Here is a 20,019-nt window from a genome sequence, read left to right as displayed (position 1 = left end):
CATCTAGGGGTATCGTATATCGAGGTATTCTTTAAGGCACATGCGTTTTGACAGTTTTTCCATCTGACTTAACTTAGTCTCGCTGATAGTTTTGACATAAAAATTTACAGTAAAACTGCAATAATCAATTAATTTCTCATGTTTCTAACATTCTGGCACAACATGACATGACCTGGTGCTACCACAATACAAAGAACTGAAAAATTAGTTTGTAATAATACAGTCTGGATATTTTTCAAGTCAGGGCTTTAAGTCTTCTTTGATCTAATGACCCCAGTGTCAATGAGGAGCTGAGAGGAGAAATCTGCAGTTACACCAATGAAATATATTTTTTTTCAGTTTACACATTTCATAACTGTCATTCACTTACCCTGAATTGACCTCACTGGAAGAAACTGAGGGGAGATTAATAGATGGGAGTACCATTCTGATCATCATTATTTTTTTGCATATGTTTCTTTACTCACTTTAACTTTACCTGAGCTGACCTTCATTCTGATTCCACAGGCAACAAAGAGTCAAGAGGGAAACTTTCAGTAATTTGAATCTGATATCCTTCTTTAGTTTCCTTGTATCCCATCATCTTCTGATATGACTACACCCCTTTGTGAAGGAAGACTCATGAGAAAAGAAAATGGCATTAAGATACAGTAGTAAAGATATTCTTTAGTTGCTGTACTATGCTTTTTGACCTTTATAGACATTGCCTAACCTGGCTGCACTGGTGGGAAGGAAGCTGAGAGAATTCTGCAGCAGTGTTGTTCGTATATGATTCAGTTAACATGTCTTATAACCCTCAGAATTGACCTGACCCGTGGAACTGAGAGAACAGTCTACAAAAAGCTTCTCTTTAGGTCTCTTTTTTTTTTTATAATGTTTTTGATAGTAAGTCCACAGTGAATTATGGAATGAGGGCTTGCTAATGTTCTGTTACTACTTACAAAGTTCATTTGCCTGTTTATCCCAGAGTACAGCAACCAATTGTCTAAAGAAAATAGGCCTAAGGGTATTTTGGATTGTTCTTGACTTGTAATGAAGACAGTCTGCAGATATTCTTCTGATATTATTAACTTCACATATTCTTCTGATATTATTAACTTCACATTTTTCTTAATCTCTTTTTTACCTAACCTTACTTAACCCAGTCAAACCATAGGTGAGGATGAGAGACTGTGCCATGCCTCCTCCTGCCCACCCAGTGCCTTTGCCACCTGTGCCACTGATGCCATCAACTCAAGTGATGACATAAACAACACATGTCATCAAGAATGCCTGTGTGAGAATTCCAAGGACTACTCGTGGGTGGTCAACTTTATGCTTATCTTCTACCTCATCATTGGCAACATCATGCTTCTTAACCTGCTCATTGCCATCTTTACGTGAGACAGAGATTATATTTTCTTTGTTCTTTGTCCTCTTTGTCCTTCTTGCTCATCCTATTTTTTTCCCTATATTCTTCTTCTTTCCTGTCCTTTGTTTCTAGTGCTTTGCTTTGCTTATTGTTTCAGTGTTTCTCTTGACTGCTTAATAGGTCTTGTAGTAATATATCAGATTTTATTTTTTTATTCATTTGCGGTTTTTACTTGCACATTCTTTTATTGTGTTTTGCTATCATAATGTTTCTTCCTTTGTTGTTTTGCACTTCTTTCATGCAAAATCTTGGAACTGTTTTGTTTTGCTGTCATATTGTGTATTTGTTCTGTTGTATTAGGCGAATGCCAGTTGACTCTTTCTTTTTGCAATCAACCTGGTCACTGGAAGTATCAAGCAACCAAATGCTGCTACAGCCTGCTTCAGTTTAGCTTCTGAGGAGGCTTTATTGTCACATGTATTATTTTGTTACTATGGAAACACCCTCAGAGCTTTCCCCTGACTAGTTGTTAGTTCGTGGACATAACAGTTTCATGCGATAACCTTACCTCAGTATAGATGTCCAATCCAGAGTATCAGATATTATTTTACTAGCTGAGTTGTAAATATGTAAAGAAGTACTTTCTTCACTTCAGAATCTTGGTATTTACTGAATCCATAAATCCATATTTTTAACTGTCTGCCTCTGTTTTTGGTTACTGTGAGTATTTCTGAGGTTTCATACCTGGATATGCTAGTTTACTGTTTTGCCTTCGATTCAGATTCTGTAATCTCATGATATTTTGTAACTACAGTACTTTCTATGCAGTTGCATAATTAGGTTCATAGTTTTATATACAGTTTTGTGATATTTCCTTGTTTCTGGATCCCACGTCACCCTGTCCTGGGGTGGGAAAGCAGGTCACGATGACAGTAATTATGATGATGATGATAATGTAGTAATAAGGCATAGTGTGCAGCCTCTTGATTAAGTATGGTACCTACCCACTGCCTTCTCCAGTACTTGCTTACCTAACCAGCTGTACCTTGCAGATATGTATTTGATGAAGTACAGGAGAATAGCATGGAGATCTGGAAGTTTGAGATGTTCCGTCTTATCCGAGAGTATGACCACAAGCCTGCCTTCATCCCACCTTTCAATGCTATCGAGTATGGCTGGCGGGCAGGAAAGAAGCTATGGAAACTCTTCTGTCGCAAGAAGAGAGAGAATCGTAAGTTTGAGTGCATGGTTTGGGTGTTGATGAAGTGCTGGGTATCAGTATGTGGTGGTTGGAGACACCCACCATCCATCCACTTGAAAATGTGCCATCTTAGGTGACTCTACACTGAATGAGAAACTAAATAGTTTCTTATAGCCCAGGAGACCATTTTCTATGCTGGATGGTAACCATATACAGTAAAAATCCTGTAGTCTGAATGCCAGGGGGCCAAGGGTCTCTCAGACTTTTGTGTTTTTTTGGATTATTGGAAGGGACCTCTGAAAACATTAGAAATATGTACATGATCATTAAGTAAACACCTAAAATGATATGGGTTATTGTTTTACTCACCAGAAATGCATAGAAGTGTAGTTGCATATTTGCAGGCAGGTACATTTAAGTCCAAGCCAGATAAATCCATAGATAAGGTCCAGAGAAAAAATTCACTTGATTCACTTAGTTTACACTTAATTCACTCAGCAGTAACTTACTGTAATTCACTTAATTTTCACTCAGTACACTTAAATTTATTACTGCTCTTAAAATTATCTTATCATTTCGCTTTTCTTTAAAACTACTGTGGTGTCTCAAAAAATCTGGAGTATTGGGATATTCTGATTAATGGTGGTCTGATTAAAGGACTTGACTGTAATCAGAATGGACCCTGCTGGTCTAGTGGGTGCACTGCAGCTGGATGTGACCCATAAAGAATTAAATCTGGGGGATGGTTGGGGTTTATTTCCTCACATAACACCATTCAGAGTCATTGGCTTTAAATGTCTGGACTTAGTAACCTAATCCTGGAACCCTACGCTCCAAATGGGCTGATAGATGGTCTGATGGGTTTATGTCTAGAAAGGGCATGACTTGGTTAAGAAAAGTACTGTAGCTGGGAATGAATGAGCTTCAGTACTTACATCTGTAACATGAAGAAATCGTATGATAGTACCAAGGAGAGTAGTGCAGTGATGTATGAGAAACTTGTTTATTTATTAAATTATTAGGTACGGGTAGTTATGCCTGATTGCAAGGTCAATAATTGAAGTGAGTGAGGGTGAATTGTGTTGATGAAGAATATTCTGAAGTAATAGTATGTGTACATCATTGTTTACATTTGAACCAGTTGCTGTACTACATCCGATGGTTCATGATACCTTGTTGAGAGAAATCTGAGCTGACTGACCCAGAGAGGAGGAGACAAGTAAATATTTATATCATGAAAATAATGACTGCAAGCAAGATGCCTGGGGTGAAAGTTTGGAAAACAAGCACAGTTGTTGGTGGCACAGATGAGGAAAGTGGCTGAAAGCATGAAATGGCCTTGTACAGTATGTAAAAGAGATTAGAGAGGATTACAGTGTTGCATGAATAATGTAACCATGGGTTACACTAGAGGTCCAGAGGTATTGGGAATAAATTAAAAAATGTTGTTTACATTAGATGCTCACTATATCTTGGCACACAAATGTTTCCAGAGGATGGATTATTGGGAAATATTCAAATGCATCATTGAGCTGTGTTATCTCAGAAACATACTTTGGTATTGACTCAAATTTTACCACCATTGTAAGAATTAAAAGTGATTTAAGTTTTTGGAGATGTAGCCTCTTGAAATCTAGAGGGTCCTCCATCTGTTTAGTAGGAAATCGTACATAGATGTGTTGTTGTATAAGAGTGAAACATCAACCATGAAGGAGGAGGATGGACAAATGTACAAGTGCAGTGAAATGAGGTACTGTACTTCATTTAGGTAGGTGTGCAGTGCACCACTGAAAGATAGAATGTCAAGTACATGGTTGTAGTAAGCTAGCTACAATACATCCGTGTAGTACACAGATTTTCAGTACTTGGTACACCTAGTATACAGTGGGGATTGACAGTTTCTGTCTAACCTTAAGATACGCAGGATCTGTGTATAAAACTTGTCTGACAATTGAATGTGAGCCACATCCAGTGTTTCTGCTGAGCAAATGGTGCTTACCTATATGATATAGCTCTTATAGTGGGCACCTCCTCTAAGATATTGTTTTTCAAATTCAAAATCAGATTCTTTATTTTGCCTATAAACAGTTACAGGGAACAATATTAATATAAGTATACATAATTTGAAAGGCTGAGCTCATGAAATTAGATATTTTTTATGAGCTCAATAAATAGTTGTACCTTATACGTTAAGGGAAAAACTGCAGAGTACATAATGATAGCTTGCTATATAATTTTACATCAAGTAATTAAAAGGAAACTATTTATCTTATTAGATATTTGTATGGTATGTAGGCTGACGAATGAGTATATAAAGGAGCATTGTGGTGTGGATGTGGATGTGATAGGAAGCGTTATGAGGAACACACTGAGGTGGTTTGGCCATGTGGAGAGGATGGAGGGTGAAAGACTGACGAAGAGAGTGTACGTGAGTGAGGTGGAGGGGGGAAGAGGGAGGGGGAGGCCGAGGATGAGATGGAGGGATGGGGTGGAGAGGTATATGAGAGAGGGGGGCGTGAGTTGGGAGCAGGGCAGTGAAATGGCGGGGGACAGGGCGACTTGGAGGCGATTTGTTTGTGGCCACCCCAAACGGGATTGAGGCGTCTGGCAATAGATAGATAGATAGATGTATAATTATAATTTAAATGGAAATGACATAACAAAACTTATATATATCGCATCAGTATCAGCTTACAATATACAGTATTTTTTTATTTTATCTTGAAGGTTACATGGTTGATAATGGTTTTTAATTCATCTGACAACTTATTCCACATTAAACAACCAGAATAAGCAACAAATCTTTCAAAATTTTCAGTCCGTGGTTTAAGGGGTTGTAAGTTAGATCTACAATTTTGTAAATTGTGAGGATGAAGACTGGACATATTCTGAAGATTGATGGCAGTGGGATTGCATAATTGATTATATACAAATTTAAGTGTCTCTGCTCTGTATATATCTTGTATTTTTAGTATCCCAAAATGCTTAAAGAGGGGATCAGTATGTTTACTGTAACTCCTGAAATTATTCTGACAATTTTTTTCTGAAGTAAGAGAAGTTGCCGCATAGAGAACTTTACTGCCGAGCCCCAGGCAACGTTGCAATATTGTAAATAGGGGTAAATTAGACTGAAATATAAAGTTTTTAATACATCTTTAGTTAAGTTGTTTTTGATCTTGTAAATTATTCCAATTGATCTGACTACTTTACTACTAATGATATGTATGTGATATTTCCAATATAATGTTTCATCAGTATTAACACCAAGGAATTTCACGTTGGTACATCTTTCGAGTACATTATTTCCTATTCTGATGTTAATGCCCCTCCCTGTAAAACAACTAACTCAGTGTCAAATGGTCACCCTTTGCGGGATTGTGGTGTCTGGCAATAGATAGATAGATAGATAGATGTTAATGTTTTGGTTATAGTGCTTATTTCCTGCAAATATTATATAATGGATTTTCATAGCTTTAACCCCTTAAACGCGGATCGTCGCGTTTGCAACGCTCGCCAAAAAGGACATAACGGCGGAGCGTCGCGTTTGCGATTCGAGTTAATTTTGAATAAACGCGGGCAAGGATGTTCCAGCTGGTATTGTCGATCAGTACCACCACCCTTTAGCTACAATTAGCATACTTTACCTTTGTACTACTGACCTCCGTTGTTGCCAAGTATCGCGTTTCCCCCCCCCCCCATGGCCCGGCCAGCCTGGCTGTGATACATGGCAGCACTCTGACTGCTCAGAACTGTAAATCTGTGCTTTCCTCTCACAAGCAGTTTATGCTAATAGGAAATGCTTATTTACCCAGTTGTAACACTAGCTTTTTTTCACACGGTTTGCCCCTGTTTAGCGTCAGTTTACCGCAGGCTTTCAAAGTGACATTATGGCGAGTTCTAGCTCTTCCGAGTCAGTGCGAGCGGCCAACAGGAATGAGAATAAAGTGACAGGCGTAAGGCAGAATAAAAAGCTCGCCGCGGTGATCTTTTGGGAAGTAATATGATTGAAAATAATGTAGTATACATGTTTTTAGCTGTGAAAATGGAAATGTTTGTTGAGTGACGGGAAGACCGCCGCCGTGCTGGATGTCTGCTGTACGCTCCGTTGATTTTAGCCGTATTTTCAGTGCTTCTTGTACAAATACAGATTCCAAACTACCTGTAAGTTGTAGTATAAAGTTTACTGTGACAGAATGAGGCTGTGGTAGAGGGGAAACTGGGTTGCTGGAGGCGTGAAAGTGAAGATTTGGTTACCCAACTTTGCAAGTCTCCACAAGTCCTTGGGTAGTCCACGAAGGCTCAACACCTGTCTTTGGAGAAAGCTGAATGTAAGTACTATCTGCCATACCAAGTATAATGTTCTAGGGTTAATCTCTGATTTTTGGCTAATATTTTCCTACAGGTACTCATGTCATAAAAGACTTTGTAGTTACTTGTAGAGAAGTTATATATATTAGACTTGTGGACGAGCGGTTGTTATACTTGAGTTGTTTGTAAGTAGATAATCTTGGTTCCCATTTGTCATGCAATGACAGGAGAGGTAAAGAAGAGTATGGGACTATTTTTATTTGTCTTGGAAATATTAACAAAATCTCTCACACACGAGTGAGTATAAGTAGAGTCCCGGTAGCTACCTCCCTGTCTCGCTCTCTCTCTCTCTTCCAAGTTGCTAAGCCTTCCTCCCTCCTACCTGCCGATTCTATGGCCTCTCTCCTTCTGAGCTCTCTTTCCTAAATTCTGGTGTAGCAGGGGTCTTGTCACGTGTGTTACACTGTGGTTGGAAAGTTCTAGAAGCTTGTGTGTGAGTATGTGTGTGTATGGTAACGAGGCGCTGTCGTGTGCCTGTAAAGCATTCCTTGAGTTAAGAGTGTGTAAGCATGTTTAGCATTGCTCGATTCTCGCAGACACAATACCTTCTCATCATCTGACTTCCTGCTTCTGTCTGTCTCTCTGTCTATTTATCTATTTATCTATTATGATTTGTAATTATAATATGGAGACCTGACATTGCTTGGCCCACGCAGCTGAAGGTCCTCCGACAGCAATTATCATTGACGTATGCTAATCTATTAGTACATAATATTGATTACAATATTGTATACATATAATATTCATAGTAAATTGCCTTGATCTAGTAATATTACATTTTAAACAAGTTGTATACATATTTGAATAAATGCAATGGTCGTTGTATGACATTTGGTAAGTTGTGTATGTATAACAGACACACGGATATAATTGTGCAATGGTAATACTGCAAGGTTATACATTACATATTGAGTTATCCCTTTAGTAATGTCTAATGATGATACTGGTAATATAGAATTGTGGTAATACATAATTGTAACATTGTGAATTGTTACATGATTGTATTGTAATTGTTACATTGTAGTAACATTGTAGTAATGCATAATTATAGTTAAAGTTACGTAAAAGTTACATCTTGTTAATGCAACTGTTACATAATTGTTACATATTGTTTGTAGTTACATAATTGTAGCAAGTGTAACATAATGCAATCATTTGTCGTTACATAATTGTTACATATCGTTTGTAGTTACATAACTGTAATAATTGCAGTCCTGACATTGAATCCGGTCATGCTGCGGTCGATGATATGATGTGCCATGCCACTAGTTTGTGGAGACAACAATTTGCTTGTTATTTCACTTATAGAAGGAGTTTATGTGGTATTTTGGCATTTGTAGTAACACTTATACTTATTTTCATTTGTTTGTTATGTGATCTTACTCTATTTATTTTTCTTTCTTTCTCTCTTTCTTTCTTTTTTTTTTTTGTATGTATTGATTTTCTATAGTTTGTTTTTCTTCGCTTGTGTACGCTTTTTCTGTGTTGTTCATAGTTGCATAATTACTGGCTAATTTCCTAGGGACTCTTTTTTAAAATTTAGTTTATATTGCACAGATATTACTGAAAATGATATTATATAGTCCCATATTTTTTTATTTTATATAAAAAATATATATACACTATATACAGTATTAACTATATACACTGACTTGTTCTTCACTTGTACCTATCGTGGGCAATATATGTGTCAGCACTGTGTGGAAATCATTGTCTTCACGATTGTGTTGAAGATGTTCACCCTTGCTAACGTCATTTGTGTTGGCCATTTTGTTTTTTTTCTGTTTTTCCTTGTAACTTAATTTATGTTTCCACTAGGTAGCTTTAATTAATAAATGTTTAATACAGTTCTTTTAATCGCTCACTGAGTAACTGTGATGGTATATTTTCTTTATTTTAAGCAACGTTGGGTCTGGTTAGTACTTGGATGGGTGACCGCCTGGGAACACCAGATGCTGTTGGCATCCCTACGTGTCAAGTGGGGTTGGTGGAGGATTAGTGCCCCTCCCTGTAAAACAACTAACTCTAAGCCCTTGGCCACCCCGTCTGGGATACATGGCATCTGGCAATGAATTGAAATGAACTTTGTAGATGTAATAATGTATACTGTATGTATGAAACACGTATTTTATGTAGGTATAAATGGTAACACTCGTTGGTAGTAAATAAATGCTATAATAAATGAATGAATATATACAGTGTAGAATATTTATTGTTGGTGATTATTTAGTAATTGAATTATGAAGATAACTGAAGTAGGTATATGTATTTAAGTTGTAACTATACAGCAGGTTTTATATGTTTGTGCAAAATGTGTTGTCTATCACTGTGTATCATATAAATGAAGTAACTATGTAACTCACTAATTTTTACCGTGGTGGAAATGGTGTTAGTGGTGTTGCACGTGGTGATAGCGTTGTCCTTCACGGGTTGATTGACGTGGCATCTTTTCAGCAAGCACGCATGGTGACGTCGACTTCCCACACTGGTAGCTGTGGTGAGTGAATGAGTAACGATGAGTAACTTGAGTGAAGATGAGTGAGTAAGATGAGTTGTGAATATGGACTTGGTATTTGCTTCGTCGTCTTGACCTCTTCACTCCTGTGTCAGCGGTGGAGGTTGGGTGGATGTAAGTTGTGAGTCGTGTCTCATTCTTTGTTTGTTTGTTTTGTTTTTCTTTCTCGATGTTTTCTCGGTCCTTTTTTCTTGTGATTTACTCATTGTGGGATGAAGACTGTCGTTATTTGTAGGAGCGTGTAGAAGATTATACAGACGATTCGTGGAGTTGTTACTTGTAGTTGATTGTAGATGGTTGTAGTTCGTTGGTTCGCCGTAGAAATTGCAAGATTGTTTGTATCAGTACTTTGTTAAACTATTGGCAAGGCGTCCTGTGACCTCTTCACCTCTACATCAGCATGATGATCGGGGAGACGGAGGGGGGGTTGGAGAGAATACTGTCAGGAGCTGGTTGTGAGTTGTCGGTTGTGAGAGGTATTTTTGTTTTGTTTTCTATCTTGACATTTTGTAGGAATTCACTGTTGATTCGTAGATGAGGTTCGTATACGTTCGCTGCTACCAAATGTCATAAAAGAAGACTTTGTAAAAACTTGTGGAGAAGTTATATATATTAGACTTGTGGACGAGCGGTTGTTATACTTGAGTTGTTTGTAAGTAGATAATCTTGGTTCCCATTTGTCATGCAATGACAGGAGAGGTAAAGAAGAGTATGGGCCTATTTTTATTTGTCTTGGAAATATTAACAAAGTCTCTCACACACGAGTGAGTATAAGTAGAGTCCCGGTAGCTACCTCCCTGTCTCGCTCTCTCTCTCTCTTCCAAGTTGCTAAGCCTTCCTCCCTCCTACCTGCCGATTCTATGGCCTCTCTCCTTCTGAGCTCTCTTTCCTAAATTCTGGTGTAGCAGGGGTCTTGTCACGTGTGTTACACTGTGGTTGGAAAGTTCTAGAAGCTTGTGTGTGAGTATGTGTGTATGTGTGTGTATGGTCACGAGGCGCTGTCGTGTGCCTATAAAGCATTCCTTGAGTTAAGAGTGTGTAAGCATGTTTAGCATTGCTCGATTCTCGCAGACACAATACCTTCTCATCGTCTGACTTCCTGCTTCTATCTGTCTCTCTATCTATCTATTTATCTATTATGATTTGTAATTACAATATGGAGACCTGACACTCAGACCACGATACAACCCTGCCACCCGGGGGGGGTCGGCTGTCCATGGCCGCGCATTAGGGGTTAAGATATACAGTAGTCTATTTGCTAAGAGCCAAGTAGAAATATTATTCAGCTCTATATTCATAGTACATTCTAGTGTTACTAAATCTGAATCTGAGTGAAAAACATTAGTGTCATCAGCAAATAAAATAAACTTCAAAATCCTAGATGAATTGACAAAGTCATTAATATATATAAGAATGAGTAATGGCCCCAAGGTCAAGCCCTGAAGTACACCAGTGGATACAATTTCATTACTGGATCTGACTCCGTTAACATTAGTGAACTGTTGTCTCTCAGATGATTAGCTATGAAACCAGGACAATTCTCTGTTTCGTACCCCATAATGTTCCAATTTACGAATCAAGATGCCGTGATTAATAGTGTCAAAAGCTTTTTTTTATATTTAAGAAAACACCCATTGTGAATTTCCCTTGGTCATAGTTTAGCATGATATTATTTAATAATTTTATAATTGGTGTTTGTGAGGAATAATTCTTTCTAACGCCAAATTATCATTTGGTCAATACATTATTAGTCTCTAGAAATACCATCAGTCGATCATACATTGCCTTTTCTATTACTGTATTTTACTTATTGTTGAAAGTATTGATATTGGATGGTAATCTGACACTTGAAGAGCATCACCACCTTTGTGTACTGGTATTATTTTCAGCACTTTCAAGTCATCTGGAAATATTACTTTACAGAAAGAGAGATTGATCAACTCTGATATCACATGAGCCAGGTTCAGATTTTGTTTGCTTTATGAATTTAATATGTATATTGTCATGCTCAGTACTAGATTCCTTCAAAGTCTTACCTATATCAGCTACTTCCTGTGGTGTTGTTGGTGATAATTGAAAGTTAGGGTAGTTACCATTCAGATACTGCATGGGTGAAATATTACGAGTTGGTTGACTATTTTCTAACTTTTTACCAGCTATAGAAAAATATGTGTTTAAGTTGTTGTTTACTTTGTAAGGGTCAGATTCCAGCTGATCTGCAATCATTAATTTTTCTGTATTAGTTGTTTTATATTGGAATTTTTAGTAACTCCCGATACAGATTTACTACAAGTAATCCCTCTACTATCCAATGCAATAGAGCCAAAAGCATGTCCGGAAAGTGGTCCCATCCAGAAAGTGGGCCCAAGCCTCCTGGACCTGTACTTATGGACCCTAACCTACCCTAACTCAGAAAAACACCTTTACAACTCCCTACTGGACATGTATAGCACCTATTTAAGACCCAATTCACACCAACAAGGGACATAATAGATTGAAATAAATGCAAAAAAAAACAGAGAATGAGGTTTTAGAGGTGAGTTTATACAATATTAAACATTCTGGGTACTTAAAATAAGTCCCTGGCTCCTGGACTGGTACTTATGGACCCTAACCTAGCCTAACTCAGAAAACACCTCCCTACTGCACATGCATAGAAAGAAGGGACGTAAAAGAGTGAAATGAGGTTTTAGAGGTAAGTATGGAAAATACAGTACAATATGAAACATTCTGAGTACATACAACAAGTCCCTGGCCATCTTGATGAATAACCATCCTCCTCTCAGACTCTGACAGTAAAAAGGAGTACCTGAAGCACCTGCGGTACACTGTACATGAAGTCTTGCATTGAACTTAGTCATTTGCACTCAGAATTCCATTCTCTTAACACTGCGCACTCTAGTCTTACTTGCGCTCCATTGCACCGTAATGAAATAAGTGCTGCACTCTGCACTTAAGTCTTTGCATTCATAAATCCAGTTTCTTAACACTACACACTCTAGTCTAATTTGCACTCCATTGAACATCAATAAAATCAGTGTTGCACTCTGCACTTGTCTTTGCACTCAGAATTCTAATTTCTTAACACCACGCACTTTTTTTTTCACTGCACAACACTGTAAATTTCCAAGTGGTCTAGTGGTGAGTTCTTGCTGTTTATTCACTGACAGAGTCTGAGAGTAGCTGATGCAGGTGGCCTAGGGTTGCGTCGCTGGGTCGTGGTGATGGACTACCCACTGCAGACAACTCTGAAGAGAGGCGCAAACTCACGTCCAGTGGTGACTCCACCTTGGCTGATGTGCTGGGCTGTGGCTCGGAGGATGAGGGCCTGTCTTGGGGAGGCAATGGTGTGGAGCCAGGGCTGGGCACAGCAGGAGTCACGGGTCTGAAAAAGCTGTCAATGGTTGATTGACACAAGGAACGATGATTTTGGCGATTAATGATGCGCTGCCTGAAAGCGCACATTTCCTCCACAAGTCCCAAGGGCCCCATCTCCCTGTCGCAGTCCAGGTGTTGCAGGTAGTCGAGAACGAACTCTATGTGTTCCCGGAGTGCACTCAGCTTGGGGATGGCTGGGGTAGTGTCACGCTGAGAGGAGTCTGCGCCATCGTCGCCATCCTCGTCGGAATCTTCAAGCTGGGTACTGACATCAGCAACTGAAGATGCGATCTCGATATCAGACATGGTCTGATACCCAGGATCGCCCTCATCATCATCCAACCACTCACGCACTTCATCCACATCAACATCGTCGCCGTGCGCACATAGACATGCATGGAAGTCATCCACATCAAAACCTAGGAAATCGTGCTCCACATCCGTTCCAAGATGCAGACGAGATTAACCATTTTCTAGTCTTGACAGGGACTTCCTTCCATGCACTGGCCCAGTTGTCGATTGCAGATTTGATGTTGTAGTGGCAAAGGTTTCCCAAAGTCCACTGGCCTCGCGTGTCCCGTCCCTCCCTTTGCTTGTCCTCGTCCTCGAGAACAACTATCACCTCGTCCAGGAACTTCCGACGATACAGCCTCTTTGTTGCCATGATCACTCCTTGGTCCATTGGCTGGATGAGAGCAGTCGTATTAGGTGGCATAAACATGCACCTAATGCACCCATTCTCAGCCACCAAGTCCTTGTAGCAGGGGTGGTTATGTGCATTATCGAGGAGAAGGAGGGCCTTAACCTGGTCATGCGGGATTCCCAGTGTCTTTGTCTGATAATTGATGACCTCCTTGACGAAATGGCGGTGGAACCAGTCTTTGAAGATCTGGGCAGTGAACCATGCTTTCAAAGAGTGGTACCAAATGACGGGAAGGACATCCATCACCCCACGAAGACACTGAGGCTGCTTTGCACGGCCAACAATAACGGGCTTAAGCCGGTGCATACCGTTAGCACTGGCACAACACAGACCGGATATCCGTTGCTTGGAGAGCTTGCGGCCAGGTACACGCTTCTCCGTCTCCTCGGCTAGAGTGTTCGTTGGCAAAGAGCGATAGAATTAACCAGTTTCGTCAGCGTTATAGACTTGACCGAAAGTGAGGCCCTCCCTGTCGATCAAGCCCTTCACCTTGTGCTGAAACTCCTCTATTTCATCCTCGTTGGCATCCAAAGCTTCGCCATGAGACTTACGGTTGGTAAGGCCGTGTCGTAACTTGAATGCAAGGAGCCAACGCTCAGATGCCTTGAAGTCTAGGGTATCGTGAAGCCTTGCGAACTTCTCAGCAGCAGCCTTCAGCTTCGTGCCACGCACCAGCACACCAGCAGCACGTTGCTGTCGATACCAAATCAACATGGAGCGGTTGACTTCAGCATACCGGGGAGTAAACATCATCATCCTCTCTACGTTGCGTTTGTTCTTCGACGAGAAGTCAGCTGTGTACTGCATGAGTTTGTTGGGGGATCTCTTGATATCAAACAAAGTAGATCGGGCCAGGTTAAATTCACAGAGGATGCGTGAGGTTGACCATCCCATGTCCACCTTGTCCAATATCTCCCTCTTCTTCTTCAGAGTCAAAACCACTCTCTTCCTCTTCTCAGCTGGTGGGGCCATCATCACACACACTAACACGAGGCAGGAGAGCAGCAGCAGGGCCTGCAGGAGGAAGGGCACCACCACAAATGCGAGCACATGGGCGGCCATGATGACGAGTGTGCACTCACAACAAGAGACGGGCGATAAGTGGGGAGGAAGCTGGGGCTCTTTAGCGGACGGCGGCAGAACTACAGTACGCACCAGAACACAGCTGGTCCGCGCCACGCACACTGAGTTCAAATTATGAGGGAAAAAAGTCAGATTTTTTCTAATTTTTTGCAATTTGGGGGCAATTTTGGGAAAATTGAATCCCAGGACCAAAATATCCGGTAAGTGTGGTGTCTGGAAAGTGGGCGTCCAGATAGTACGGGGATTACTGTATTACCAATAGCTAATTGCAATTTAGTTTTGTAGTAGTTCTGTTTTGCATTGTTTAGGGTAATGTTAACCATATTTCTGTATTTTCTATGTTGTTCTCCATAGGTTATAGGTTTCTTTGTATATTTCTTACAAAGAATATGCCTAGTTTTAATAAAGTTAACGAGTTCGTTTGTTACCCAAGGTTTACGAATTCTTTTCACTGGAATTTGGAGAGTCATCAAAGGAAGATGCTTCTCAATTGTTTGCATAACACAGTTTGTAAAATAACTTTTATTTACATCATTATCCAGCTGATTATGACAAAACAATTTTTCCAGAGTGGCACATTGATCGGTTGTCCTAAGGTTTTTGTAATCTCTGTATGTGATATTTTTTGTGAGTGAGTATTTTTTAATTCTTTAGAGCACATAAAATGGTGAAAAGTGATCAGTGACATCAGTAATTAAACTTCTACATTTCATCAGACTGTTAAAATTGCTTGTCCAGATATGATCAGTAAGAGAAGTGCACTGTGTCCCCACTCTGGTTGGTTTATTAATGCAAGAGAAAAAGCCATGTCCCTAGAGAATGTTACAGAAATTTTGTATATACTTATTGGAGTCATGTTTAAGAAAATTTATGTTAAAATCTCCCAAAATATAGTAGTCTTTTCCAGTGAATGCCACTTTATCCATCAAGTCTTCTAAGAAGTCATTAAAAATGTTTACTTCAGAACTGGGCCGCCCATAAATACACCAATGACGTAAGATTTGTTAGCCTCTCTTTCTACAAATATTGACTCATAATGATCATTATTAATGCTAATATTTTCAATTACTTTACATTTCATATCATTTTTGGCATACAAAGCTACCTCTTCTCCATATTGCTTTCGGTGTTTAGCAAATAAGATAGACCATCAATGTTGTACATGTGATCTATATCATTTGATAACCTTTCACTGAAGCCCCCCAAATGTATATTCTTAACATCAGATGATAGATGATAATAAATAAACTTGTCTAAATTTCTGGGGATACTGTACTTCTAATGTTCCATCCATCCATCATCCAATCCTACATTGCCTCATGGGGAGCATAGGAGCCCGGGGCTAGGCAGTTAGTCCTGACATTTAAGATGAGAGTGATTTGTTATAGGATAATATTTTTAAGCTTGTAATATGCTTGCTTATGATATTCTCAAAGTCATTTTGATAATGGTACTGAGTGTCCGATACTGTACATAAAGCAGCTAGGACTCCATCATCAGGACCACACTGGTCCCCATTGACAGGTATGGCACTAGGTTTATCAGGGTTATACTCTTGTTGGCTATAGTTATCATATGACAAAAGGTTATCATCATAATTTGATCTAAATACTGTAAGTCAATAAATTTTAACACATGATGTCATTTTTGACATCACTAAAGGTGTTAATGATGTTGACGTACAGTACCCAGCAAGTGCTCTATCTTGAAGTGAAAATGCTAAGAAAGCAAGAAAACACTTGTTTACCATTTAGGAAAGACAGTTTTATGTACGTAAGAGATTAACTTTTGCCATCAGAATAAATGTTTTTCTTGTTTCTGGGCACATTCACTACAACTTGGATCAGTTACAGGATGCTTAGACATTATTAACCCCTTTACTGGTGTCAAAAATGCCATCAAAAGGGTGAAGTAAATTGCAAGGGAGGTCCATCCATCCATCCATCCATCCATCATCCAATCCTACATTGCCCCATGAGCAGTGTAGGAGCCTGGGGCTGGGTAGTTGGTCCTGACAATTAAGATGAGAGTGACCAACCTTACTCATCCCTGAGTGGCATTACATGAGCAGTAAACCCCAACTACCCCTTGGATATAAACCTTCACCAGCTTAATCTGATTGGAGCACAATAATTACCCACTAAGCCACCAGGGGCCAAAATTTGGTTATATGGTTACCACCCAGCATAGTAAATGGTTTCTTGGTGTAGAGGCATGTGACATGAATTTTAGAACCATACACAGTTTTTGCAGCACATGTAGCCTTGTTGTGCAGTATCATGAACCACAAGGATTTACTATATGAGAATAACCAGTATCTTGCACAGCGGTAGACTTAGGTGATTTGAACTACATGTGAAGAGTATGGGGGAAATTGCATTAGTTCTCTGAAGAGGTGTAGAAGTATTTATGTGGCTGGAAAAGAATGAGCTGTTGTGGAGAGACTTGGGATAATGACTCATACTGGGAAACTGTCATAAAGCTTGAGAGCTTTGGTTAACCATGTAGAAAGAGGTTATCATCCATCCATCCATTATCCAATCCTATTTTGCCTTATGAGCAGTGTAGGAGCCCAGGGCTAGGCAAGTTGATCCTGACATTTAAGATAAGAGTGACCAGATGCACTCATCCCTGAGCAGCATTATATGAACAATAAACCCCAACCACTCCTTGGATATAAACCTACACCAGCTCAATCCAATTGGAGCGCCTTAATTACTCGGTAAACCACCATGCACCATAATTTTTGGTTATATGGTTACCACCCAGCATAGTAAATGGTGTCCTGTTGTACAGGAAACCACCTGGCCTGTCACTCAGTATAGAGTCACCCATATGCAGAAGGAAGAGGAAAGAATGAAGGAAAGAAAGACAGAAGAGGGAGTGTAAAGTCACCCAGTGGCAGGAGGAGGAGGAAAGAATGAAGGAAAGAAAGACAAAAGAGGAAGGAAGGAAGAGAGGAAAGGGCATACACCCTAAGCAGCACTACATCGAGTGAGTGGACATTAAGCTCCTCTGCCTACCAGAAGAAAGAGGTTATGCAGGTAATATATGCCTTATAGATACAGACACTGAAAATTTCATAAAACAATGATGATGATCATGAAATTCTTTTCCAGTGGATGACTACATGAAGGAGACTCTGGAATCACTTAGGATATTTGAGAAGGAGGCAATCCAGACATACCAGGCCCGAATCACCCAGGCTGAAGAGTCTTCTATCCAGAACAACATCAAGAGGATGTCTGATAAGTGAGTAGTTATGGTGGTCATGGTGGACAGTGGTATCAGTGCTAATGGTAGTAATACCAGCTGCAGTTTGCATGTGGTGTTGTTAATGGTGATGGTGGTGGTTGTGGTAATCATAGTCATAATGGTGGGGATGATATGAGCAGCAAGGTTATGATGGTGGATGGTAATGGTGCTGAATATTATGGTGGTGATGGTGGTAGTATTGATGGTAATACAGTACTGTAATGATGGAAGTAAACTTATGGTAATAATGATGGTAACAGCAGAGTTGCACAAGAAATACACATGCTTTAGGAGAGCTTCACTGATTACACTGAATAAATAAAACGATGATAATGACCACAGTATTTGCAGCAGAGTACTCAAGCATTTCAGTAACACTTACTCTCTTTCTGTATTTTCAGAATAGACAAAATTGCCAAATATATTGATCAGAAGGAGGAGCTGGAGGAGATGTGAGTTATATGGATTATAAGCAAATACATGGAAATCCTTTATTTGTTAGTTGTTGGAGGTACATTAAATATTATTTATTTCATGAAATTTAATACATAATTTACAATTTTCATGTATTTCTATCATTGTATAACTTGTCACACACATCTGATTTTACATATTTGATTAACTTTGAGCATTTGATAATGAATGGTTTCTTTATATTGTATTATTAAGTTTTCACCAATCATTTTTGTATCTGCTACAGTGAAGAAGATCTGGAATGGATAATGAAAGAAACAGATGAGCTGAAGCAAAACAAGGAGCCTCCAACTAGAGCACACACTCCACTACATCCTGTGTCTCACTTACCCTGGCCCAACCCCTCACATTCCCCTGGAGGAACAGAGGAGGAGGAGGAGGAGGAGGAGGAGGAGAAGGAGGAAGAAGAGGTGGGACGAATGGAAAATAAGGGAGATGATGATGTGGACGAATTGCCCGATGTACTTACTGAGGAGTTATCAGATGGAGACATTGAGAAGGAACTGGCTCATCTCCAAGTAAAGGTTAGTTTAGGTAGTTTGGGTGTAGTAAATTTGGGGATAGTAGTTTTCGTAAGTATGGTCATAGATACACATTATGTTTGTCCTTACTAATTTTCTTGATACAGTTTAAGTATCTGTATATGTACAGTATTTATCCCTCAGTAGCCAGTCTCTGAAGCAGTTACCTGGTAACTTTGTGGAAATAATTAACATAGAGGTTTCTTTTGTAGTACAGTATCAGTTGTATCAGTTAAGGATTTAATGACTTACTTGTTGATTTTTCTTTGACTCGAGGCAGTAAGTTCCTAACTGTATCATAAAGGTAGCATAAACTCATTAGCTCTTTGATCATTGTCAGTTCATGCCATTTTCCTTTCCTCAATATTCCTCTTATTTGTATTCCCTTTTTTTTTCTTTGTGCACATCAGTCCTAGTGAGTGATGAACAGGGTGGCTTTAGGAGTAGCAGAGGATCTATCTATCTATCTATTGCCAGACGCCTCAATCCCGTTTGGGGTGGCCACAAACAAATCGCCTCCAAGTCGCCCTGTCCCCCGCCATTTCACTACCCTGCTCCCAACTCACACCCCCCTCTCTCATATACCTCTCCACCCCATCCCTCCATCTCATCCTCGGTCTCCCCCTCCCTCTTCCACCCTCCACCTCGCTCACATACACTCTCTTCGTCAGTCTTTCACCCTCCATCCTCTCCACATGGCCAAACCACCTCAGTGTGTTCCTCACAACGCTTCCTATCACATCCACATCAACACCACAACGCTCCTTTATATCCTCATTCGTCAGCCTGTCTCTCCACGTGACTCCACAAGCTCCTCTTAAATAACTCATTTCCACTGCTCTCACTCTTGACTTGTGTCCTTCCAACAACGTCCAAGCTTCACTTCCGTACGTTAGAGTTGGTATCACAATACTGTCATGTAGTAACTTTTTTACTTCCATGCTCACTTCCCTGTTTCTTATCACTGCTTTCAAGGAACCAGCAACCTTTCTTCCCTGCTGTACCCTTTCAAGCACTTCACCCTCCAAACCTCCATCCTTACTCATCACACTACCCAAATACTTAAACGTACTCACATTTTCCAATTCCTCACCATCCAACCTCGCTATACATTCACTGACTTCACCTCTCTCAAAGACCATCACTTTACTCTTCCCTACATTCACCTTT

The 20,019-nt window shown here is 39.8% G+C and overlaps 1 protein-coding gene across 1 annotated transcript in view; it reads left to right on the top strand.

Moving 5' to 3' along the window:
- The window catches only part of LOC145415629 (transient receptor potential cation channel subfamily M member 8-like), a 318,353-nt gene that overhangs the window by 295,940 nt on the left and 2,394 nt on the right, over positions 1-20,019 (top strand). Inside the window, exons 24-28 of the mRNA XM_080284850.1 lie at positions 1,157-1,379; positions 2,404-2,582; positions 17,719-17,851; positions 18,256-18,306; positions 18,555-18,645. Of these exons, the coding sequence (XP_080140976.1) occupies positions 1,157-1,379; positions 2,404-2,582; positions 17,719-17,851; positions 18,256-18,306; positions 18,555-18,645 (677 nt within the window). The remainder of the gene's footprint in view (positions 1-1,156; positions 1,380-2,403; positions 2,583-17,718; positions 17,852-18,255; positions 18,307-18,554; positions 18,646-20,019) is intronic.

Source organism: Coenobita brevimanus, chromosome 13 (genome assembly GCF_032717465.1).
Source record: "Coenobita brevimanus isolate Jiangsu-jjx chromosome 13, ASM3271746v2, whole genome shotgun sequence".
Taxonomy (NCBI): Eukaryota; Metazoa; Arthropoda; class Malacostraca; order Decapoda; family Coenobitidae; genus Coenobita; species Coenobita brevimanus.
This window is presented reverse-complemented; position numbering and strand designations above follow the sequence as displayed.